The sequence below is a fragment of the Anser cygnoides genome, chromosome Z (assembly GCF_040182565.1).
Source record: "Anser cygnoides isolate HZ-2024a breed goose chromosome Z, Taihu_goose_T2T_genome, whole genome shotgun sequence".
NCBI classification, from domain to species: domain Eukaryota; kingdom Metazoa; phylum Chordata; class Aves; order Anseriformes; family Anatidae; genus Anser; species Anser cygnoides.
In genome coordinates, this window is record NC_089912.1 from 58,883,410 (window position 1) to 58,907,398 (window position 23,989).

The window sequence follows — 23,989 nt, forward strand, 5'->3', positions numbered from 1 at the left end:
GAGTGCCCTAAAGGTGAAGTCTCTTTATCTCCCAGCTTCCTGACATGTATGTCCAGTGTTTTCCCATGGATTATCTTTGTGATAGCTCCTTTGGTGAACGGGGACTCAGCAGGGAGCGTGGGTTCTCAGTCTGTAATGCAGAGCCTGCTCGCGCATCCACCTCGCATCTCTCCAAGCACAGACGGTGACCAAGCAGCACATGCTCTTCCCCTGAGCGGAGGGTAGTTCAAATGGACAAAAACTGCAGGAAGAAACCTGAGTCCCTAGAAAAACCTCACTGTATTTCCTACTGCTTACCTCTCCCTGCTCACAAGGGCAGCTGGAGCAGAAGAAGCTGGGTCCCAAGCTGGCATGTCCATCACCCACAGAAATGTTGGCAAAGGCCAGCAAGAGTAAATTCTGCCGTCAGTTACTCCTGAGTGATCCTGTAATGAATGAGGTTCCACGGGAGTTTATGGACTGCACAGGGAGAAGAGACAACCTGCCGCCTCCTCATGATGATGGATAACACCCCCACCGGGAAGATGCTTCGTCCTGTCTGTTGTTTATGGGGATGACTGTGGAGAAAAAGAAAACAGTGAGAAAGGCAAAAAGCTGATAAGGAAGAAGTTTAGATTCCTCTTTATTTTTTTCTCCTTGTTGCCACCAAATAGCAGCTCCTGTAAACTGAGCACATGTGGATGCTTCAGGGGGTACAAGCGGAGGTCTGCGTCATGTCAGTGGTGAACAAGAATAAATGGCATAGCTCTGGGTTCTTCTTCCCATCATCCTTGACACCTGCCTGGGCTTTTCTGACTTGGACGCATGCTAGCGAGCCCAAATCTTTGGGTTTTCCTATTGTTTACTGATGTGGGCACGTGCCCACCCATCGCTAACTCTCTTCTGTTCTCCTCCTCCCGCAGGCGGGCTCAGGAGCGCATGTCCGTTCAGCCCCACCGCCTGCACCCCAGCTTTGACTTCAGCCACCAACTGCAAACTCCACAGCCCATGGGGCCCCAGCCCAGGTATTTAGCCGAAGGCACGGACTGGTAAGTTTTCCTCATCCCCCCCTTTGTGTTGAATGAGGCGCTTAAAAAGTCCCGTGGGGGCTGCGGTGTTTTGTGAATGCCGTCATGGCTCAGTGCTTCCATGAGAGCTGGTGGTTGAGTACAACAGATACAAAGTGGGGAGTGTGCAATGGGGAAACTCATCCCTGAGAGCCACAAGTCCATGCTAAAGCATTTATGCATGTGTACAATAACATCAAGGCATCGATATTGCCCAAACCATGGGCACTGCATGTATCCATGGATGCAGAGTGCACCTAAGCCTTAATTTTCCCCTGGGGCTTGTCATGCTGCAGCCTCCAGGGAAGCACCTTCCAGGGTCTGTTTCCTCTAGACCAACATCTCTCTCAGAATGAGACCTTCTGCTGCCCACCAGACACTCAAAAACAGTGTCCACAACTCTTCCATAGCCTAAATTAGTGGGCACAGCCCTGCCCTGTCCCACAGGGTGGGGTGAACGAATTAGTACCTGCTAATCATTCTCCCATCACAGTGTCTGATGCCCTGGGAAAGCTGAGCAAAGCATCGATTGCTCTGTTTTCAGAGCAAGTTTTGAATTCCTGCACATTTAATAAGGCTTGGGGCCCTACTTGTAAGAATAGGAGAATAAAAACATACTTCTGAGTAGCTCCTTGTTAGCTGAGCAAAGTCCATTCTGTGCGTTGAAAGGAAAAAATAGCATGTGAACATGTAATTAGAGACAATCGTAATGTGTATGCACAAGGGGACCAAAATAAAATGGCACAGGAAATCTTAATTATGGCATTTCCTAACATCTGAGCGGTTTGCTCTGCAAATGGAGAGTTCTTTTTACACAGTTTTTCTTCCTCCTCTTGGGAAATAATATACAACCTAAAATATGGCCAGATCCTTCTGTCATTTTCTTCTCAGGTGTTCCCATTACTGGTACCGCCGTGAGGTGAATTTGGCCGGTGTGACATTGTTCAGATCAGGCTGCAATGCGGTTCGTGCTCCATCTGGATAGAGCCGCTCTCTCTGCCTCTCTTTCTGTGCATACCGCTTAATTATAATCATTAGAAGGATCCGATAAAGCATCGTTTAATCTTCCCCTCCTCCTCCCCCTTCCTTTTCCCCCCGTGTTGTTGCATTGCCTTACAAAACCTAAGGAGTGGGCACGCCAGAAATCACATACCGTGAACACGTATTGGGGTGACTCACTTCCCCTCGGGGCACATGTACGGTTTTGCCCAGTGATGGATATAAAAACTGCCCTCTGATGTGCTATCACCACGAGAGCCGTGACAATGTTCACTCAGAGGCAGGGGCGGCAGGCAGCGAGGTGGGAAGCAGGGCTGGAAGCTGGGGCTGAAGGTCATCGGTCATCTTGGACAGCCTAGCCTTGGTTAAAATCTTCTGCTGGAGGAGAAATAAACTCCCCCTTAGCTCCATTCTCCACAGGCATTTGTCGATGGCCATTCAGCCCGTTTTCTTGCCCTTATCCCTCAGTTTTCGGTCATTGGCAGCCCATGGACTGTAGGCATCGCGGCTCTTGAACCTCACCTCCGAGCATCAAGATGCTGTACCTGTAGCACGAGGCAGAAGGTGGTGGTTGGTTTGGGTTTTCTTCAGCTAACATGCTCTGGTCGTTCATCCCCAAACCCTGGGAAAACACCATTGCCATGCAGTGTTGTGCTTTGGGCAGGCATCACTTCGGGAGCCTCGGTACTGGGTTTAAGGATCCAGATGCAGCACTGCACAGCAGTTCAGCAGTGCTGCTGCTGCAATTACTTGTGCAAGCTAATAATGCCCATTCGTTCCTGAGAAATCCCTTCAGCCCCCCGTCTCAAGGTGCTCTGTGGGTTGTCACATCTGTTTGCAGGCAGGGAATATGAGCGGATGGCCAGGGTCATACGCCAGGCCAGAGGCAGGACTGGGATGAACCCAGCTTCTGATAATTTCCAGTCAAGCCTTCCATCCACCTGGGAACCATCTCGAGCAGCAGGATAAATCTCCAAAAATGTGACACGGGAGCTGGAAAATGCCCAGTCCTGTGGATTCCCACCCTGGCTGTGCTCCTGCCTGTCTCCTACTGCTTCTTATCCTCTGCCAGGCTTTGTCTGTCCAGGATACGGCTAGCACATGGTTAGCACATGGACAGCACACGGCCAGCAAAGACAGACCCCCCTCTTTGCTCCAATTTGATATGGGGGGACTTACTTATCAGAGGGCATGAAAGCACTGGAGTTATTACCTAGTGTGCAGGCTGTGCTGGGTAAGGGATTTTTGCATTTAGAATCACAGAATAAAATTTACTGTCCCCTCATGTCCGTTAACTGCTGCTGGGCACGCTGCTGCTGTTTCACAGCTGCTCCAGGACACGTCTGGGTTGCTCCTAACAAGCCGTGGCACTCGCTGCTTCTGTCCTCCGTGGAGAGAAGGAGAACTTCAGGCTGGAACGGGGAGCAACCCCTGTGCTCTAATTAGTTTTGCTTTGACAAATGTGAAGACAATAGTTATCAGAGCGCTGGCTTTTCTAATTACGATAAAGTGAATGACATTCAGAGCACTTGTTTGATGAGAGACTCGGTGGCTGGAGAGACAAGGGACCAGCTAATTGGATTACAGATAGATAGATTATGGATAGAGGCTGTGCTAGGTCTCCTCCCATCCCATCCATGCAGGCTGGGATGGGGTTTGCAGTTCGGATCTGCTCGTGGACTGGGCAGAGCTGCGGTGTTTGCTAGGATCCCGGTCACTTGAAGTGGCAGGGTTGAGCTGGGTTGATTTCTGGAGGGACAAAGCACCCAAACCCACAAAAATGAGCCTCAGGACAGGCTGTGTACGGGGCACTGGGACTACTAGGGATGTCCTGCTTCACCGGTGGTGGCCTGCTGGTTGTGTGATGCTGTTTCCTACAGCTGTCTCATCCAGAAATTTCTCAAAACCTTTTATTTATTTATTTATTTATTTATTTATTTATTTATTTCACAAACAGCATTTCTGGGGTTCCCTGAGGCCAGGTTTGATGCCCTCTCCCTTGCAGGCAGGGAATGTCTCCCTTGTCCTCCCACAAGCCTTCCAGTGACCTGGGCTGGGAGACCTCCAAGGAGGTCACAGGCACGGATGATGGGCCCAACAACCACCCAGAATGGCTCCTTATTTCTCTGCCCTCAGGCATATATCTGCAATGAGGGCAAAATATGATCATCTGCAATGATGGTGGCACAGGAAGGACCTGGCCAGGCTGAGTTACTGAGCCTGGGGATCGATCACAGCCCCCAAAACACTGCTCTGCAATTTTCAGGCTACATCCTACGTCTCTTGACCCCAGCTAGCAGAAATACTGAGTGCAATAAAATCATCCCCTTGCTCCTTCATTCTGCCTTGGCGGAGGGAAAGGTGATTGCCCAAACCCAAGACTTTTAAAGAAGCAGCATCACCTCGGGTTGAGGCACCCATGGCAGCTCAAGAGCCCTCCCCTGCCGTGAGCGTGACTTATTGCAGCCTGTGCCAGGCAGCCACGGATCCATCTTCCTCCTCCTCGTGCCCGCAGGGACCTCAGCGTGGATGCAGGCCTGACTCACGCCCAGTTCCAGGTCCGGCCGGTCCCTCAGCCCTATCAGCATTACTTGGCCACACCTCGGATGCACCACTTCCCCAGAAGCACATCCTCGACACAGATGGTAAGTGAAGCGCTTCTACTGAGAAATGTTTTATGCATTGTCTGCCAGAAGGCAGTCAAAATAAAGGCTGCTATCTTTCTATCACCTGTCTTCTGCGAATCCCACTTATCTCCGGCCGTGGGAGGGAGTGTCTGAAAGGATAACGTTGCATCATCGCACTCAGGGTTAGGGAAAGGAAAGAAAAGCTCAGCTGCTCTGGAAAGATTCGGTCCATCGCCTGCAGCGCGCTCACAAGCTGGTCTGCAAAACCTGGGAGACTCAATAACTATTAATAATAATGTTATTAATGCAGGAGTGAACTGTAGGTTCCCAGAGCTCCCTGCATGCAGAAGGACTGGTGACAGGTGGCGATTCCCCAAGCCCAGCCACCATGACCATCCCTCCTCACATATTTGCTATCTGCATTGGCCTCGATGCCTCCTGTTAAATTTGTGTGTGACCTGTTGCAGTGGTGGAGCTGGGGCTTGACAAAAGTATCTTAATAATATTAAGATGGGCTGACCAGGGACATTTGCTGGTCCTTCTCCTAGCAGGGGACTGCATTTGGAGCTGAGCCACCCAGAGCCCTGCTCATCCTTAAAGCAGCCTCAGAAATCCCACGAGGGTGCTCTTCCCTTGTGCCCGTAGTCCGACCCTGACACCTGCACGCTACAGCAAAGCTTTAAATACCAGGGCCTGGGTGAAGAGAAATCAACGCATTTAAAAAAGAAAATTAAATCTCTTTTTAAGCTAATCCATGTTGAGAGTTTGGAGCTGCAGTGTTATGGATGCTATAGGAATAATTATAACAAAGAGTTTATTTGACATATTTAGAAGACATGTGAGTTTGTAGTTATTGTTTATAGGAGATCTACTTTTTTTTTTTATAGTAATAAATCTACTCATTTTTTTGGTTATTAAAAGACTTCCATGGGGGAAGGTGTCAGTCTGCTCTCTCATTTTCAATTTTTGAAGCGCTAAATTTAAATCAGGGCACACAAGGGATTTCTTTGTGCTAGCACAGGTGGCTTTATTTTTCTCCCTCACTTCCTGCAGGTTGTTCATGAAATCAGAAATTACCCTTATCCTCAGCTCCAGTTACTTGCTCTTCAGGGACTGAACCCAAGCAGGCACACGTCGGCTGTGCGGGAGAGCTATGAAGTATGTATCTTGGGGACTGTGTTTATTAAATTTTTAAGCCCTGGGAATCCATGCAAGCTCTGGCATAAACTCATAAGGCTGCCTTATGGCTTGGCAGTCGCAGATGGGGATGGGATTGAGACCTGCAGACATTTCAGTAATAACCAGGAAGCAAAAGGGGTTGGGTGGCTTAGGGAAAGATATTTTATTCCAGAGTGCCTGGGTCTGGCTCTGGCTGACTCTGGCTCCCTTCATGGCTGTAAATGAAGTCCTCCAGCTCTATGGGGTTTTGTTTTCTGACCTGCCAAACGGGGCTCAGAATCCACCCCATTTTCTGGAATATTGGGTATCTTGTGCTCCTCCACCGGTGCCTCCCGCGAGCAACGCTGATGCCATTTTGCTGCTGTTCCCGTGCCGCAGGAGCTGCTGCAGCTGGAGGACAGGCTGGGCAGCGTGAGCCGTGGCGCCGTGCAGAACACCATCGAGAGGTTCACCTTCCCCCACAAGTACAAGAAGGTGAGCTCCCCAAAACTGGCTGCCAGCCCCCCGCAGCTGGCCAAGGGTTGGGTGCATGGAGCAGACAGAAGGAAGGACTTTGCTGGGTCGCAATCCTCAGGGCTGGCAAACCAGCATCATCAACTGAAATATTCCCAAAAATGGAGCATGAAATCCAGAACTGGTGCTTTAGCATCTTGTGGGACTCCTGGGCGGAGGCGGTGGTGTAGCACAGCTCCCTCTTTCACCACGAGGGCACTTGCTCTGTGGTGTGGGGGCAGTTCGTCCTCTTTTCGCTTTGCAAGGGGCATCTCCTCCGATGGAGCTGAACTCTTGCCCTTAAGGAACCAGATGCCAATTTTTGGGGTAGTGCTAGTAGAAAACGGGAAAATTGCTCATTTGGGTAGAAAAGTTGTGTTTGTCATCCCCAGGAACAACAAATATGTTTCATTGCCCACGTAGGAAGGGACGCAGCTCCTGCTGCACTTATCTCTGACCACATCTCCAGTGGATGCAGAAAAAAATGTATTATTTGGAACGGGTGTGTGCGGGAAAGTAGAGGAAGGATCTGGCAGGCCAAGTGCTGCCCCATGGTGCGGCATGGGGTTAAGTTGTTGGCCAGGCTGGCGTGGGGCACAGTGTTTGGTGCCCTTGCTGGAAGCAGTGACCTACATGTTTTGGGGGTCTGCAGGAGAGGCACCCACCAAAGGACACTGTGGGGCCATCCCTGGCGCATGGAGGACCGAGGAGGTGGTGGGGCTGTGCTCAGGCAGCAGTGGACAGGCTGCTCCTTGGGGCACTGCCATCGGCCCCGCTGCCCCCCAGTTCTGGGGGGATGTGTGTGGACCAGCAGCGTGCTGGTGGCATCCTCCATCTGGTGGCTGTTTTGGCTGGGCTGTCTTCCCCAGGCTGGAGGATCTGGCTGATCGATGAAGCTCTTACTGTTTGCCTTCCTGACACTACCAAGGCTTGGCAGAGCATTAGGAAATCAATTCCCAACCAAATTATGTCTTTAACCTTGCTGCAGAGAAGACCGCAGGAGGGCAAAGCTGAGCAGGAGGATGGAGAGGAGTCGGACACTGATGAGAAATGCACAATCTGTCTGTCCATGCTTGAAGATGGAGAAGATGTCAGGTATGACCCTTCCCTCTGCTCCACTGCCTCTCGGTGACATCTGAGTTGTGCTTATCCCGATAACACTGCTGTGCCTTGGTGGGGTTTTCCCTGCTCTTGTCCTGACAAATTCACTTGGTTTATCTCAGGGTTTAGGAAAGCACATGCCTTTTAGTTGGACGTTGGCATGGGCCATGGGTAGGAAGTGCCCTGCAGCAGCAGGTGAGCCAGATTTTCACAGGATCTCCTGGGTCTGGATCACCTGCTTCAAAACCATGCTGCTGGGTGGCCAGTTTGCACCTTTCTGGATGTCCTCAGCCCCCTGAACCCCCTCCATCCACGAGGTCCCTAACGGGTGGCGCTTCTCTCTCCGCAGGAGGCTGCCTTGCATGCATCTCTTCCACCAAGTGTGCGTGGACCAGTGGCTGGCCACCAGCAAGAAGTGCCCCATCTGCAGGGTGGACATTGAAACACAGCTCGGCTCGGACAGCTGAAAGGACTGGCTGGACACACCATTTTCCTTATCAGGTCGTATGGCCATAAACCCTTGCAGCAAAATTTTTGCCTTCTGAGCCATTTGATTGAGAGGAAAAGTCTGCAGGCACGTTAGCGAGGAGGAGGAGGAGGTGGCGGTACAATATCTAGCGGTAGGAGATATTGCACATACGCAGGATACGGGCCCGGTGAAAGGGAGCTGGCATTCCCGGAGCTCAGAGACCCCGTGCTGCAGAAGATTTAGTGTTGAACATGAAGGAACTAGTTGTGGTAGTCTGGCCTGTCAATCCTGCATTTCATGAGGATTGTATATATACCTCTCGAATACGTAGAAACATGTTATAGGGGTCCTTTAGCTATTTCTATGGATGGCAGCTGGAGCATGTTAGCTTAAGAAATGTTGTGTTTGATGCCCTACTCATCTTGTGGTGGACATGTTGCTGTTACCTAATTTGCACCAAATATTTTTTCATAGATTCCTTATTTTGGTGCCTGATTAATACATTGCAGAGGGGGAACGAGGAGGTCAAGCTTTCCCACCCTTGAGGGGAAGAGGCGAAAAAGCAAAATCCTGTTTACAGTCAGAAGGGTTGCGCTCTTTGCCTCGGCCGCGTGTGCTTCCTTTCCGTGCGTTTACAGTGCTGCAAATTCAGAGCCGCTTACAAAATAAAATGAAATTGGGAACAAAATGAGTGAAGCAATAGGGAGAAGCTTCCCTATAAGCTTCCTGCTAATCTGCTGGTGCTGGATGCTTTCTGGAGGGGCACGATATCAATGGGGATGCTGTTTCTTTGCTTTCTTTTCTTAACAAAGTGGCTTGGCATGCCAAAATCCAAGGCAGGCCACGTGCTCTCTCTGTGCTTGCCATCTTCCATACTGCTTTCTCCTGTGAGCCAGAGGCTGGTTGGCTTCAGCATGCCGTGGCATGGCCCCTCTGGGGTTAGACACCTCCCAGGCTCCTTGCTGGTCCAAAATGCTGGTTATTGAGCCGACTCCTGTACATGTGCTTTGGGGTGTAATTGCTCAGAGGAACCTCCAAGGGGATAAAGCCCAACACCGGATGATTTGGGGATATTGCTAACGCTGTGGCTGGGCTGGGGTAGAGCCGCAGCCAAGCTGCCCTGCTCCCGTTCCACATCCCAGCCCACAGCAAGGTGGGAGAAGTGGAGCAGGGCCTTTTTATCACACGTGGTCAACCTGCTTCACTGCTTCCCCGGTGAGAAATCACAGCACAGGGAGATTAAGCAGGTGTACAGCACAGGTGGAAGCCTTTCTTTCTTTTCCTTTTTTTTTTTCCTCAATCCACCTGGGTTCATAGGCTGTGGGGTCAAGTCTCTCAGAGCAGGGATTGCAGAGATCCCTCTCTGATAACGGGATGGGAGGAATCGTTGCTCATGAGACATCACTGTGGGTGTTTTGGTGCAGGAGGGGAATGCCAGCTCTCAAGGGTTTGCTGCCTTCTGGAGGGGCTGGGTTTAGCCCTGTATCAGAGCACTGTTATACACAGATGCATTTCACTCCATATCCATATGGAGAAAAAGGTGATTATTAAAATGAAACCTAACACACCAGTCTCCATTATAAAAATGCACAGAACTACATCAGGAAGCAGTCCTTAGAATAGAAGTATCACAGAATCATTGGGGTTGGAAGAGACCTCCAAGATCACCTGGTCCAACCATCACCCTACCGCCAATGTCACCCACTGAACCATGTCCCTAAGCACCACGTCCAACCTTCCCTTGAACACCCCTTGAAGGAGTGGTCCATTTTTATCCAAGCTCCCCCAGAAATAAAGACCTCAGCTGAAAACCCTTTGGTGAACAGGCATTCACAACCAAAAAGCCTTTTTTTTTCTTTTAAGCCTTTTTTTTTTTTTTTTTTTAAACTAGGAAAATAGAGATGCGGAGGAGCCAGGGGAACGAGTCCTGAACTTTATATATTTATAATGCAGATGCGGCGGAGCTGAATTTTGGCTCCCTGAGCACCCATTCTGCTGGAGCCAAGCGATGCTCTCCACGTAGAAATGATCATAAATTACCATCTGGGAGATTGCAGGATTCCCGTGAGCCGTAACGGGAAAACGCCGACCTCGGAGGACCCACAGAGATTATTAGTATTTTTATTTTTGCCAACCTGCTGATGAGAATGAAGGAGGGGGTGTGGGGCTGCAGGAGACTTCCTCCCCTCTCACTGTGCCTGTGCAGGTAGAAGGGAGTGGAGGGGGGACACGGTGACATATATTTGTTTGGTGACATTTATTTGCCACCCGTGAGAAATGGTTTCACAGGGGATACAGCAGTCCCAGCCCTAATGTCCGGAGTGACGTGGCCTCGTGCCGCACTGGGACATAGGGGGCTTGCTCCAGCAGCAGCAGATTCAAGCAGCATTAAAAATAATCCTAATGCTACCAATAATACGGACAAGAAAAGCGAGATGTTGTTCGTAAAGCACACTGTAAGCCGGTCTGGTGCACCCAGGCGTGAGCTGGGGGCGAAGCAGGGGAGGATCGGGGCAGTGGGACCCTGGCTGTGCGGGGAGGGAAGGAGGAGCGCTTCCGAACCGCGCGTTTTCTTGAAGCCTATGCGAAAGTATTACTATTTGCCTAACGAACAAGCACAGTTTTTAGATATAAAAGTAACAAAAAGACAAAAAAATCTGGTGAAGAAAAGCACCAAACTCCCGTGGTCTCGTGTGAGTGACTGATCCCGAGGTGCGTGAGAACCTACAGCGTGCGGCGCTGCGGCGGTGTGTCAGGTTCCTGTTTGCGTTGAAATCATTTCTACGAGTAGGTCGCGATGATAGGAGGAGTTAAAAAAAAAAACAACAAAACAACAACAACAAAAAACCAACAACAAACAAAACAAACGAAACAAACAGAAAATCTCTAGGAACAAAACATTGATAGTTTACAGGGTTTTGTGAGTTTAAATGCCTTATATTTAACAATCATAATTTATGACTAACTTGTAGATATTGTGGGTTCTTATTTAATTATTTTTATAGTTGTTTTTTGCATTTTTAATTATAATTTATTTATTTAGAAATTAATACTAATTTTTTTTATTACTCCTATTACCTCATTTTTGCATTGTTTCTGGGAATGGAATGCTTTGCATGCGTCGGTACTTAAAAAAAAATTAAACATGGGATGTGGGGGTAATGCTTATCTCGTCAAAAAAAAAAAAGAAAAAAAAAGAAAAAAAATCAGGGTGTGTGATTACAAACTGTATTACTGTGGTGCTGTTACCTTGGATACATTCCATAAAAATGCAAACCTTTGATTCTGTATGCTGTGACATAGTGGAAAACTGCAATATAGTGACTGTGTTTAGCACATATATATGAATATTATTTGCACTCATAATCAAACTCTGGTGATCCTTTCACTCGTGTCCTTGTTCATTGAAGGAGGTTCGTAGTGCCCTGAAAAACCAAAATTTCAGTCGATTCCTGCCGCCGCACTGTCCCAGTGCCTGTGGTGATGCTCCTGCCCTTGCTGCATGCGTTACCTGCAATAACGCCCAGTGGGCCCCGCTGCGTGGCTGTGCTTGGGGCACTGCATGCATTTGTTGTGCGACTCTGCAAATTGCTTCAAAAAAAGGTGGAGGGGAGCCCAGGTGCTGCGGCGCTGTTGGCTTTTCGGTGCCTGCCGGGTGCTTGGTCTGGCTGCGTGCCCCCTGCTGAGCCATCCCCTGCATGCACCCAGCTGGGAGCTCCGGGGGATGCAGGAGGGAACTGGTGGAGCCTGGGCTCGGACGCTACAAAACCAAGGGTCTGCCAGCAGTTTTTAGGAGATGACCCCTCCCTCCGTCTGGTTTTGCATGGAGGACATACGGTCCCCATGGCGTGGTGCTGTCAGGGCAGGGTGGTGGGACCTCAGCTCCTTCGCTGCTCCCAGGCAGGGCTGGGAAATGGGGGCTGGATGGACAATTTGGGATCCATTTTTCACACCGGGCCTTGAGACTTGGCTATAATCCAGCTGTAAAACATGCCTGGAACAGAAACCCTCCAAACTAACCTTCTTGTGGACCTTCCACTTGCTTTCAGCCCCTCTGTTGGGGCAGAAACCTTGATTTAAGGCTCGTTGAACAGCTGTAGGGCTGCCAGAGGCACTGGAGCCCTCCTGCGTTGTTCCCCCCGGGTCACCCCCCGGGGGGACCAGCCCTGGGCTGATGTCCTGCTCCTGCAGCAGTGGCCAAGCATCCACGTCCCCATCCCCAGCCATGACTGCACCGCTGCTAACGCGCTGCCCTGTCCTAAAGGCTCCTGAATATCCAGTGCTTGAGCCATGCAGGAGGGTTTTTAAAGCACCCTGGAAAACATTTTAAGCTTTAAGCCATAACTGCTGTGGGTCAGTGCAGATGCTCGGCTGTGCACGAACGCAGAAGCAGGGCTCGATGCGTCCCCACCCCAAAAGGCTTTGGAAGCAATTCTCTTTTGGGGCAGGAAGGCACGACATGACTGTACCTTCATCCTTCCTCTTCGACCCTTCAGGGTGCTGCTCTGCTTTGCTGCCTTTGCCTTACCCTGGGTTTCCGCGTCTTCCCTTGCTGCTCTGTGACTTTCCTCCCTTAAACTGTGTTTTTGGGCTGTATGGGGATAGGGGCCGGGTGTCACCCCACAAAGACACCATCAGAGGGACACGTAAAACATGGGGCAAGCAAACAGAACTCCTCCCCTTTAATGGCCCGGGCTGGTGAAAGGATCACCCACATTTTTGTACTCCTACTGCTGTTCTGTTGTGCTGTGCAACATTTTGCTACATAGACTATTTTATAGAAGAAAGCTAGAAAAATATTTATTATTAATATTAAAGCAATAGTGCATTGAAGAAATGAAAAGACATTAGAAATTGTGTAAATGCTTAGATTCACTTTTGGTGGATTTTTTGTACTTTATTTATAACTAATAAAATGAACTGCATTGCTAACTATAAACCTGTGGGAGCTGGCAGAACACTTTTGTGTGGTCTTTATTTACCACTGGATCCCGACTCCCACCCATGGCCAACATGTGAAACCCACCCAAGTGGGTGCCCAAAGCACTCCTGGAGAACCCCCCCCCCCCTTGAAGGTGAAGCCTTCAGCATGCAGAGAAGTGAACACTGGTAGGGCTTTTTCTGCCTCCTTCAGCCCTGAAGCAGTAAGAAAAGAAAAACCTACTGAAAAATGAAATAATAATAATTAAAGAACTTTAAGGTGGACAGAGTTGAGGGCATTTTCCAACCTTTTGTCACCCTTGGAGAACCCAAGGGGTCAAACACCCAACTTTGCAACCCCTTTCATGGGTCCTCTTGCTTTTTTTTTTTTTTCACGCAATGAATGGCGTCAGTCTCTCTCCTGCTTATGCTCCAGAGACTTTTCCTCCTCATGTATTTCGTGTCAAAAGGCTGTGACCAGTCTCAATTATGTGATTAGACTGAGCATGCCCTGGGGACAGACGCTGCTGATCGCAGAGATTTGGTTCCTGCAGCTGGGCAGAATTGCTGGCTCCTCTAGCATCCAGTAAGGGCTGTGCTAGGGATGCGTCCTATTCGGGCAAGATGAAACTCCCATTATAGCAAGCTTTTACAAATTCTATCAGAAAGCAGGGAAAGCACACTTGCTCAACGAGATCTTGCTGATGCCCTTCAAAAGGGTTGCAGCGCTGAGAGCTGCTGGAGATCACAATCGGTTTTGCTTCAAAGCTGCCACAGCAGAGCACAAATGTGCTGCTGAGATCTGATCACGGTCCCGCCGAGCACAGCGAGCTGAAAATGGCTTTTCACCCTTTAAGGTACAACAGCACAGCCACTGCGGGCATCCACTCTCCCCATTTATCCTTTTTTTTAATTTTTCTTTTTTTTTTAGTAGCTAAACCATCAGCTGGCCCAGGGGTTGCAACTCAGAGCTGTACAAGCCCACGAGTAAATATCAATTATTATTGTTATTATTTTTCAGCGGGGCATCTTTTCCATGTCAAATCAGCCTGTGCACTAAATGATGGGGTAGGGGATGTTGTAGGGTGGATGCTTCACAGCCGTGAGTTACCCTGCCTTTGTGCACATAGGGTTGGTGTGGGTGTACCAAATGCCGTCAGATGTGTCACTGTAACTTCCTAGAGATGCTTGATTTAATTATCAGTGTCCTGCAGCAAGAAACAGTCAGTCCCTACCAGTTAGTCTGACACCGTGAAGGTCTCCTCGGTTATATTTGTTGTCACTGAGAGCATCAAAGAAAAAAAAAAACCAAAACATCATGTTGTTTGAGAGCATCAAAGTGCAGGATGTCATCGGGCTCCCAAAATGATGGGGACCACGGAGACAACAGGACAACCCATTTTTGCAGTTTCCTACTGGGTGGTGCCATCCTTGTCCTTCGCCCTCACTTCTCACCCACATTCCTGGGTTTTGGTTGCAGGCACGTGCACTAAACCCACACCAATTAAGAAGCAATGAGCAAAAATAAGGTGGAAGGTAGGGGAGCAGGAGCTGTGCATCTGCCCACCTCTACCCCAGGAGGCAGACATGCCCTGAGCCCTGCAGAAAGCACAGAGCTACGGCAGTTTTGGCTTTTTTCCTCCCCACTCCTCTGCTTGGCCAGGAATGTGTTGGGTTTAGCAGCTTAATGCAAATCCAGCCCCTGGAAAAACTCCACTCAACTGATTACTTTTGTGGCGTTAGTAGTTGTAGCAACAGGATGACTCCCCAGAGCCGGGGTGGAGCTGGGTTTTGCACAAACAAAGGGCGTTTTTAAAGTCTTTAGAAGAAAAAAAAAGAGTTTTTTTTTTTTTTTTTTTTTTAATGCTTTGCCAATGTTGCCTTTCTGGGGAGAGAATGAAGTCGCTGACTCCGTATCAGCAAAATCCCCCTTGACCCTCTTTTAGGGCAGCATAGCCTGGAGTTCAGTGCAGATTTGGGGTTGAACATGCCCATCCAGGGCTGGCAGGTGGTTTTGATGTCAGCCTAGGTATTTGCAATCCCTACACAGCAATTTGGTGACCGCAAAGTTGCTCATTCCTGCTTCAACAGGACCCGTGAGCTGTGAGCTGTGGCTGTAGCTACTTGTTACATGATTGCTTCCAGATGGAGCCTGTCCTGATGCCGTGCCTTCTCACAAGCACGTCCTATGCACGCCAAGGATTTCCCTGTTCTGCTCGCCCCACGTAGGAGGGTGTGGATCAGGAGGTGCTCCCAGGGGCTGGGAGCACGGAGCAGTGAAATTCCTACTGACACAGTGGTGAAATCCCGTCTATTGCTGGTAGCTGTCCAAGCAAGGTGCAGCCACGCTGCGTACCCAGTGTGAGCCCCTTCCCTGGGGGTCTTGGGGATGAAAACGTACCTGCTGGCCCCAGCACGCACCTCCAAGCCCCCCAAGGTCCCTTCTGCTCCTCCTGTGAGCTCCCAGCCCCGGCTCAGTCCTTGCTCAGAGCTCGGTCATCAGTGCACGGGGAGGGGGGAGCACTGAGGGCTGCTGCTGTCCTTCCACCAGTGACCAGCGATGAGGTTTACTGGGAGCACGTACCCCACCCACTCTACTCCAAAACCATCAGTTTATCCCACTCTCAGCCCTTTTGATCCCTATGTGCATGAAGGGATCACCCTGGGAGGGGGAAGGAGCTCTCCTAGGACACAGCCATGCCAGGAGGAAAGTCTTCTCAAGGCACCTCACACACCACAATCCCCCCTCCAAGGGACATGTCCAACACCTGGTAGGTGGGCATCAGGCAGCTGAGTGTCGGGAGGAGGAGAGGAGCCTTCACCCCACCTGCTGAAGCTGCAACGCTTGGCTGGGGGAGCAGACCCCTTTCTGTGGCCGCCTCGTTAATAAGCCCGAGCTCGTTAGAGCACCCTGGGGGCTGAAGGTCTGCCTCCTCCTCCTCCTCAGCAAGCCTGGCTGCTGGGCAAACCCATCCCACTGAAGGCTGTGAGAGTTTAAAGATTAAAATGAATGGCAGCTGCTCGGAAAGGGGGTTGGTGTTCAGGGCTCTGTAGGGCAAGATTGTCCTGAGCCAGCTTTGAACACAGTTAGCACAGCTTCCTTGAAGAGGAACAGGTTGTCAGCTGGGTCCTCTGCTAGTGTGCTCCCAGGAGCTGCTCTGGCTGCCAGAGCCCCAGAACCTTCTGAATCCAGCCTGGGAGCTGGGTCTGGAGTGGGAGGAAAGCCCACGGGTGGAAAACAGCCCCCAGACCCCACCACCAGGCAGTGTTCATACGTAGCAACACGTGCTGCGGTGATGTGAGACAAAACCAGGATGTCCCAGTTCAATTTTCTTAAATATTCTGTCTCAATTTCATACTTCCCTTTATTCACCCCAAAAGGGAAGCAGGCGGCGTGGAGGCCAGTGGGTGTTTCCAGCCCCAGCAGGGCAAGGTGCCGAAAGCAGAAGGTGGCATCTGAGCTGCTGCTGGGGGAGTTCATGGGTCACCTACTGGTTACCTCCAACTGTAGGTAAGAAAGAAATGAATTTATTTCGTTCACAATTTTATATCCATTAAAAAAAAAAAAAAAAAAGAAAACAGTATTGCTTTTACAAAATATTAACCCAGGAAGCACATCTTGCTACTAAAAATCTCTCCATACAAAAGGCAGCATTCCGAAAAGGAAAATGCAATATAAAAACTGCATAGTGGGAAAAAAAACGCATGTCCTGAAGGGAGCAAAACGCTCCTCAGTACCTAGGGAAAAGCTCCCTCCAGATCAACCCATCGCCCCGGTTCTCATCCAGCCACTTCCCGCAGGGAAATATGGTGGTGACGCCGGTGGCCGAGTTGGTGATCTCCACCCGCTCCACCAGCCAGCCGGGTGCCAGCCCGCTGTTGTCGTGCTCGATCCGGACTTTCTTGAGCTCGCCCATGTCCAGCGTCTCCAGGTAGAACCTGTTGGTTTTGCCCCGCTCAAAGAGGTTCCTGAACTTCTGCTTCAGGGCGCGCTTGCCCGAGTCCCCGTTCAGCCCGAAGATGGTGATGAACACGTTGGCGTCTGTCCCTGCCCCCTTCTCAAAGCCCGTGACCACGATGGTCTCGTATTTGACTGGCACCAAGCTGCGGGCTTTGCTGGCAAAACTCTCGGTGACCTTGGCACACTCGAAGACTTTGTAGTCCCGTCTCTTGTACCGCAGCGGGATTTTCACGTTGCACCTGAAGAAGTACCTGCCGGAGGGAAGGCACGTTAGTGGTGTGGTCACCTCTTTCTTGTGCGGGTGCTACGGGCCTGCTGCAATACTTTTCCATCTACGTCCTAGCACCGGAGTTTCTCCCCAGAAGGACACCCAGACTGAACGTTGCGGCTGCTGGAAAATCGCCTGTTTCCCCGGGCAGACACGGACAGGCTGCATTACGAGGGCTGGCGTGGGGCAGCTCCCACCTCTGTTGGCTGTGTGATGGCACGTCTAATTACAGAGCCACCGAGGAAGGCAGCAACCAGCCCTGCACCTAACACAGCCTGATGCTGCGCAGTTCATCCGGTCTCAGAGGTTTCATCCCTGCAGCAGCAGCACATGGAGGGAGCTCAGCAGCAACCCTCACCCACACTGCAGTGAGGATCGGGCTAGGAATGGGGAAAAAATGGACTGGGGAAGACGGGAGGAGGAGGTTTATACAGCCCCCCTTTCCTCCTCTACACCACCCAGCCCATCCTGAGCAGGAAGAAGAGCGTGGAGCGTGGAGGTGATAGGTACCAGATGCTGAAAGCCCTCGGCTCTGCGGTGCTGCCCCCCGTGACGTGCAGGGAGCACAAAACGCGCTCACAAATCGCTGCACACCTGGCAGCCAGCCAGAGGCTGGAGCACGGCGCTTCTAACGATGTATTTCATTTCCAATGATGCAGATCATTTCCAAACGAGTTTTCTTCCCCCTCCTCCCTCTCCCCCCCCGTGCCAAACTGCAGCAGGTCCTCCTGGGGGGGGGGAGCGTGGCTGGACTGCAGCGCGTGTGAGTAGAACCAGCACCTGGAGGAAGGGTTGCTGCTATTCGAGCTGTAGTGCTTCTTAAGCACTTCCAAGTCTTTGGACATTTTCTGCAGCCAAAGAAAAGCTCTCTATTCCCTGGAAAGAGGGTTTGCAAATGAAAAATTCTGCTGGGAGCAAAATTTTAGGCTCAGGGACAGAAAAATTGCATGAAAATGGATGGGGAGGCTGCCTGATGCTGCAGTTTTATTTCGTGAGCTGCGTTATTGTGGTCTGGATTCTGGTGGAGCATGCCAGTCTTTGAGAAGGGCGAGAAGGAAAAAGATAATTTCTCTAGCCCTGGGATTTGCAAGAAGAACCTTCCAAATACATACATTTTGCAAACTGGCATCAGGTACCAAAAGGAAAACAAAACAAAACAAAAAACAACAAAAACAGTATCATTCAAAACTATTGCTACAGCAATCTCATAACTCTTTTAGTTTTGTCTTTTTTTTTTTTTTTGGACTTTTGGGATCAGCAGTACCCGACATGAGAGCTTGCTCCCACGGTGAGATCTGCTCCAGTTGATAATTCGCAGGCTGCAAGCACTACCGGTACCTCCTGGCTGCTTTCTTTTATATAAAACAACTTTAAAAGGCATGGGTCTTTGTGAGAATGTCTTTGTCCCCTTCAAAACATCCTCTTTCAGCAGCTCCAGCATGTTCCCAGGGAGTTTCATGGGCAGACCTGACTGCATGGCCGGGCACTGAGGGTTCCAGGTTTTTCCCCACCAGGAGAAAAGTGTTTTAGGTTATAATTGACTGAGTTTTCATTCAGCAAATGCTATTGTGGCTCTTCTGCTGCCTGATTAATTAGCTAGGAGAAATTCTTAGTATCTAAAAAAAAAATAGTCACTTCAAGGATTTCTTCTTAAACACTCAATTGTCTCAGCTGGAACAAACCCCTTACAGTTAAGTTCCCTTGCAGCAGTGGAAATATCACAGTGCAGAAAAATCCATTAACGTAGTGGATATTTTCTCTGAAGAGGAGTTTGTTCTGCAAACAGCCAGTCTCCTCCAGTTCCTCCGTATTCCCTGCGCTATCTGCCCCACGAGCCGTGAACATCGCCCCTTCCACGGACAGGGACGTGTGGGCCCTGACATGTACAGAGCCCTTCAGAGATGTTCATTCTTCCAGCATGGAAGATTCCAGTCATATTTGAATCAGAGTAGCTGAGTATTTGTGATTTGGAAGCTGCTTCTACCTTCCCAGTGTGCTTTTGGACCATCCCAGGAGGATCATCCAAACTGCTCTGAGGCTGAGGTTTTGTCTTACTCTCAACTTTCTTCTAGGAGCTGTTTTTACAAGACTTACCTGAAGGCCAGTCTGTGCAGAGCATCCTTCACACCCCTTAAATTTCAGTCAGTGTGCATACTTCCTACAACCTGAGGTGTTTGTCATAGCTGTAAGACTCACCCCAGCTACCTTGTTCAGGAGCTTTGCATGTGCAAACGGCCTTGGTGACAACTCAGAAATCGCACAGCAAGAGAGCAGGGGATATTGTTTACCTGACACCCCAAACAGCTTAGCTTTCAGAAAGGGATTAAGGTTTTGTAAGAATTTCCACGATTGCTTAAGTTTGAGACGCTTTGGGAGGATGCATGCAGAGCTGCTCAATGTCCTCCTGCCCTCCAGGAGCAGCTCCCTGCAGACAGGAGACACTTACTTGTTGCAAAGCTCCATCTCTGTTACGATAATCTCCTGGACATGCCAGTAGACATCAGCTTTCGCAGATGACTTCTTTCCATCTTTTGGACAGTGACCAACGCAGATGGCTGCAATATCACCAAGGTTCTTTGAAGAAAACTGAAATGTGTCTGTTGCTCCCCTATAGGAAACAGGGAGCAGTGTCAGTTAATATCTTGATTGCTGGCAGTGGCTTGTCTCATATGGACATTAAGTAATTTGCACATGGCTATGGAAGATAGAAGATAAGCCTTCATTTAAAGTCATTTGATTTAACCTACAATCATTCAACACAAAGTTTAATTTCCATATTTAAATTCAGTATTTTGTCTGATTAGGGGTGACACTTTAAATTACTGCCACTAGGACTTTCTAGGATAAACTTGAGCAGTTCCACATACAAAATCAATTTGCCTCATTATAGATAAAGCTAAAGAATGACTAATTTCCCCTCCAGCAGTTATTCATTCATTCTTGACAGATACGGTATCTGTTACACATCTACCCACCATTGCTGCTTTAAATCTGCTAGTTCAGCCACCCTTCCTGCTTTAGGAATCCAGATTGAAAATAGTTTAGAGAAACAATAGGTCTCTGTCAAACACTTGTCTGGCTCCCCATCATGACCCCTACATAACTGTTACGTTTGTCTCCTTGGCTTTGGTCCTTATTCCAACCTGCCTTCAAGAACGGACTGTCACCAATGCTTTGAGGGATGGTGTCTCTAACTCCGCTGTAGTCCCCACCAGCTGAGTGCCAGGAGGAAGCTCTCCCTAGTCATTCATGTTTCCCATGAAATCTCAGCCATTCATTCCAAAGTCCAGATCAGCTGTAGTTTCACCTTCTACAGAGCTATAAAAAAACAATTTTCCTCTCTGCAGAGCTGAACATCATCAGCAGCTCTGGCTTTGAATATGGTCTCGTCTCCTAAGGGTGTGCTGTGTCCTTAAACAAAAGAGAAAACCACCTCACATCTGGAGGACCTTGGCCCCACATGGGAAAAGGAACCTGCCCCACGTTACATAGATGTGCCTCCAGCCTGTCTGCACATGAAGCTGATACTCGGCTTTCCTCACACGACAGTGATCTTTCAGCCTTACCCCCAGATTTGGCTGGAAAGCCAGATCTGAGTGGCTCTGACAACATTTAGCCTCCAACTATTTTTACTTTCCCTCTGATTCCCACTGCCAGTGAGATGCTGTAAAAGGAACTAAAACCACCTCCAGCTTCCTTCTGCTACTCCCAGCTCAAAAATACACAGCCTCCCCAGAGGCTCACCAGAAGCCTGTTTGTATGTACTGATGAAAAAGGACACACATACACGCACAGAGGCATGCATCATCTACATTGCCTCTTACCAAATGCCTTTTCTCATCATTTTTAAAACCTGCTCTCTGTCTGCCCATCAGAAACTGATTTTACACCTTCCTTTTACTCCAGGTGAGAAGTCTCTCGGCATTTTTGGAAGGGGGTTAAGAAAGAGCTTGGCACAAGTGCAGCTCTGTGGATCGTGTGGAGAAGACGTGGCGTTTGTGGCAGACACACGGATGGTGAGGAATTCCTTTAGCCCATCACCCAGTCCCACTACCTCTCAAATCTCCTTTTCTTGGAGGAGTTTTCCATAAGGAATTCTTTTGAGCGGCCCAGTTTCCCTTCTAAGATGATCCAGATGTTTTCCTTCGTTTCCGCATCCTCTCTGTCGCTTGTTACAGTGACAATTTCATAGGCTTTAAGGCATAATTAACACACGTGTTAAGCAGCAAAGGAAGAGCAGATGGTCAAAGACATCTCTTCAGTTGGCTGTCATTTTGGCTGAAAACCCTCTTCCTAATATTTATCGCAGCACATGAGAAAGCATTTGCAAAACAAGGACGGAAACACACTGAAATCTGTGGGACTCGTGACATCTTTGCGCTTAGGATTTCATACAGGGGTAGAGCGTGTGGAAAACCTGAGTACTGCTTGATCAGCTAGCAGGAGTCGGTGGATCTGCTCTTGAACAAGCCGTGTCCAGCTCCCTGCTGTGCAAAGAACTACTATTTTAACACAGCACAAATACTTCGGTTTCTGTGACACAGTTCCTAACAGCATAGAACTGCCTCGCAGGGACAGTGAAGGTATCCGGGCACCCACAGGACGTGCTCGGATGCTGTGGTGGCATGTCATTACTCACGGTGGCAGTCACGGGGTTGTCATTTTGCAGGGGCAGAGTGGAATCACATTGAAGTAATGTGGTTCTTGACTCCCCGGGACCTTCCCAAAGAAGAGCACTGTGTTGCAGGAATTTTTGAGGTGTGCTTAGCAAATTATCAGTGCGGTTAAATAACATTGCTCTTTTTCTCTCACTTGTTCACCACATTAGACACCAGTGTGATTACCTTGGAGTTGGTGGAATTACCCAGAGCAGGGAATTACCCAGGTCTATGGGGTGTTAAGCTCAGCTGTCATCTTCAGCTGAGATATGGGAGCCTCTAGCCCAAAGCATGTTCAAGAGGAAGCTGGAGAAATGTTACTTGCAGTGCTTTAAGGACTGAACTTATTTTCCACCTCAAAGATTAAAGCCCATTGTTTCTAATGAGACCATAACCGTGTATGCCTACGGCTTACTGCTGGATTGAACCACAGCAGATGGGCCCCTCTTAAGTTTCAACCCAGAATGAGATGCTTTTCTTCCTCATAAATCCTGATTTGTTTCTCTCTGATCACAGCATTGCACTTTTGAACTAAAGTGTACCTTAACTAATCAAACCTTCAGAGCCCAGAACACAAGTTGCTAATACATGGCAAGCCCCAGCGGAGCATCCTCCAGGAGATGTGGCCCTATGGCCTCTGAGGACCCTCAGCAAATGCCTGAAACAAGTCTTACCAGTCCGCTCCTTCAGTTCCAGGATGTCATTATTGGCACAAGCCAGTTCTCTTATGAGCTGCCCATCGTCTTCACCTTTAGCCAGCCAGCGGTCACACTGGAAGCGAAACGTCTTGTCCGTGGCGGAGTCTGTCACGTCGATGTATTCCAAGTGCCAACCTGGCGCGATTCCTTTGCAGTAAAACAACAACAACAAAAAATAGGATATTTTCACATTGTTTGGGTAAAGAGGTGAGATACTCATTGCCAGGATCACCTGGCTGACACTGGAAATACCTGGTACTTGTTTCAGATAATGTCACCAGAATAGGTGATGTTGATCTGATACCAAACCAACATGGACCAGCTCAAGACCATCACCTGATCCCCCTTCCACAGTAAGGCCATGCTTTTGAGGGACTCTCTGGCTCGTGATCAGATATAAATGTGTTGGAGTGTGGTCCCAGAGAAGCTGGATTTCAAGGTGTCTGTGCAAGGGGCCATCTCTTGTCCTTGCCCAGCAGGATGCAGGAGATGCAGCTCTGCAATGGGGAGCAGCCTCTGCACCACCGTCAGGACAGGATGAAGCCCTGATGCAGTTTAGGGACAACAAAACTTTACAACCCCCCCCCCCCAAAATCAAGGCTCCACAGAACTGTTTGCTGGAGCCAGAAGCATGAAATCTCCTGAAATTCAAAGGGTTTGGAGAAAAAATGGAGTAGCTTGTGTTGCAGAAACTGCTGCTGATTCTTCCTTCTACTTTAAGGGAAGTGTGAAGCCTTAAAGCCTAAAGAGAAATATAAGTACTAGATGGCCAAAAACTGTAGGGTTTAATGTCTTTCCCTCTGGCCTGTATTACTCCCCCATCACTCCATATCTGTATTTGAAGGTCAGAAGGTAAATTATCACTTGCTCCTTTGACCCTGTCAGCTAACACATGCAAGGAAATCACCCATGCTATCCTGCTCTTGCCAAGCAACCAGAGTGAATTTACTAATGTTGTGTCTGGGCATGAATGTAACACAAAGTGATGGATGCTCCTGCAGGGACCAACAGATCACCTAACTTTTGCCTTGGGTCCTTTGGAAGAGTCATAGTTCCCTCTTAGTTTTCTATTTCCTTTTTTTTAAATTTTTTTCCCCAGCGGAAAGTAACTTGAAAATCAAGAACAGGGCATTTGGGAACATTTTCCTGATTTCTTTGTTGAAATAGAAGCAACTCATGTTGATTCAGGGGGCCTTGGATGTTCTGACAGTTCTACTTACAAGTCTTGTTATTGTCAGACAAAGGGAGGTTGTGTTCATGATAAGACATCTCTGCTGAGTTATTACTTACATCCCATAGGTATAAAATAGCTCTTGCTCTTCCAAGTGCTTAATGCCATGTGCCTGCTTCCTTAGTTTGCAAATATTAATCTTAATTAGCCCTTTAGCCCTGAAAGATAATGATGGCACCTTTTTGAGCTATGTCAACAAGTCACCCTGCCCTGTGAACTGCCATACAGTGTCTGTTGGCTGTTTCCTACCAGCCTCAGAGGCATTCTTGTTGTGCGCTTTAGCTTTCTGAACCTTCTCCAAGCTAAGAAATGACTCTATAAAAAGCATAAACCTTTACTG

At 49.1% G+C, this 23,989-nt stretch overlaps 2 protein-coding genes across 6 annotated transcripts in view; one reads left to right on the forward strand and one right to left on the reverse strand.

Moving 5' to 3' along the window:
* The window catches only part of ARK2C (arkadia (RNF111) C-terminal like ring finger ubiquitin ligase 2C), a 40,982-nt gene extending 29,275 nt beyond the window's left edge, over window positions 1-11,707 (forward strand). Inside the window, exons 3-9 of one of the 3 annotated variants that reach the window (XM_066987893.1) lie at window positions 903-1,028; window positions 4,561-4,690; window positions 5,726-5,830; window positions 6,230-6,325; window positions 7,332-7,438; window positions 7,794-7,945; window positions 9,805-11,707. In XM_066987893.1, the coding sequence (XP_066843994.1) occupies window positions 903-1,028; window positions 4,561-4,690; window positions 5,726-5,830; window positions 6,230-6,325; window positions 7,332-7,438; window positions 7,794-7,911 (682 nt within the window). In that variant the 3' untranslated portion in view covers window positions 7,912-7,945; window positions 9,805-11,707. Of the gene's footprint in view, window positions 1-902; window positions 1,029-4,560; window positions 4,691-5,725; window positions 5,831-6,229; window positions 6,326-7,331; window positions 7,439-7,793 lie in introns of all 3 variants that reach the window. The other 2 variants (XM_066987894.1, XM_066987892.1) reach the window with 2 other exon arrangements.
* A 4,260-nt stretch (window positions 11,708-15,967) lies between these two features.
* LOXHD1 (lipoxygenase homology PLAT domains 1) overlaps window positions 15,968-23,989 on the reverse strand; it is a 114,532-nt gene continuing 106,510 nt past the window's right edge. The window contains exons 36-39 of one of the 3 annotated variants that reach the window (XM_048051463.2): window positions 22,395-22,565; window positions 21,117-21,255; window positions 19,509-19,670; window positions 15,968-17,045 (exon numbers count right to left, since the gene is read on the reverse strand). In XM_048051463.2, the coding sequence (XP_047907420.2) occupies window positions 16,565-17,045; window positions 19,509-19,670; window positions 21,117-21,255; window positions 22,395-22,565 (953 nt within the window). In that variant the 3' untranslated portion in view covers window positions 15,968-16,564. The remainder of the gene's footprint in view (window positions 17,046-19,508; window positions 19,671-21,116; window positions 21,256-22,394; window positions 22,566-23,989) is intronic. The other 2 variants (XM_048051471.2, XM_048051465.2) reach the window with 2 other exon arrangements.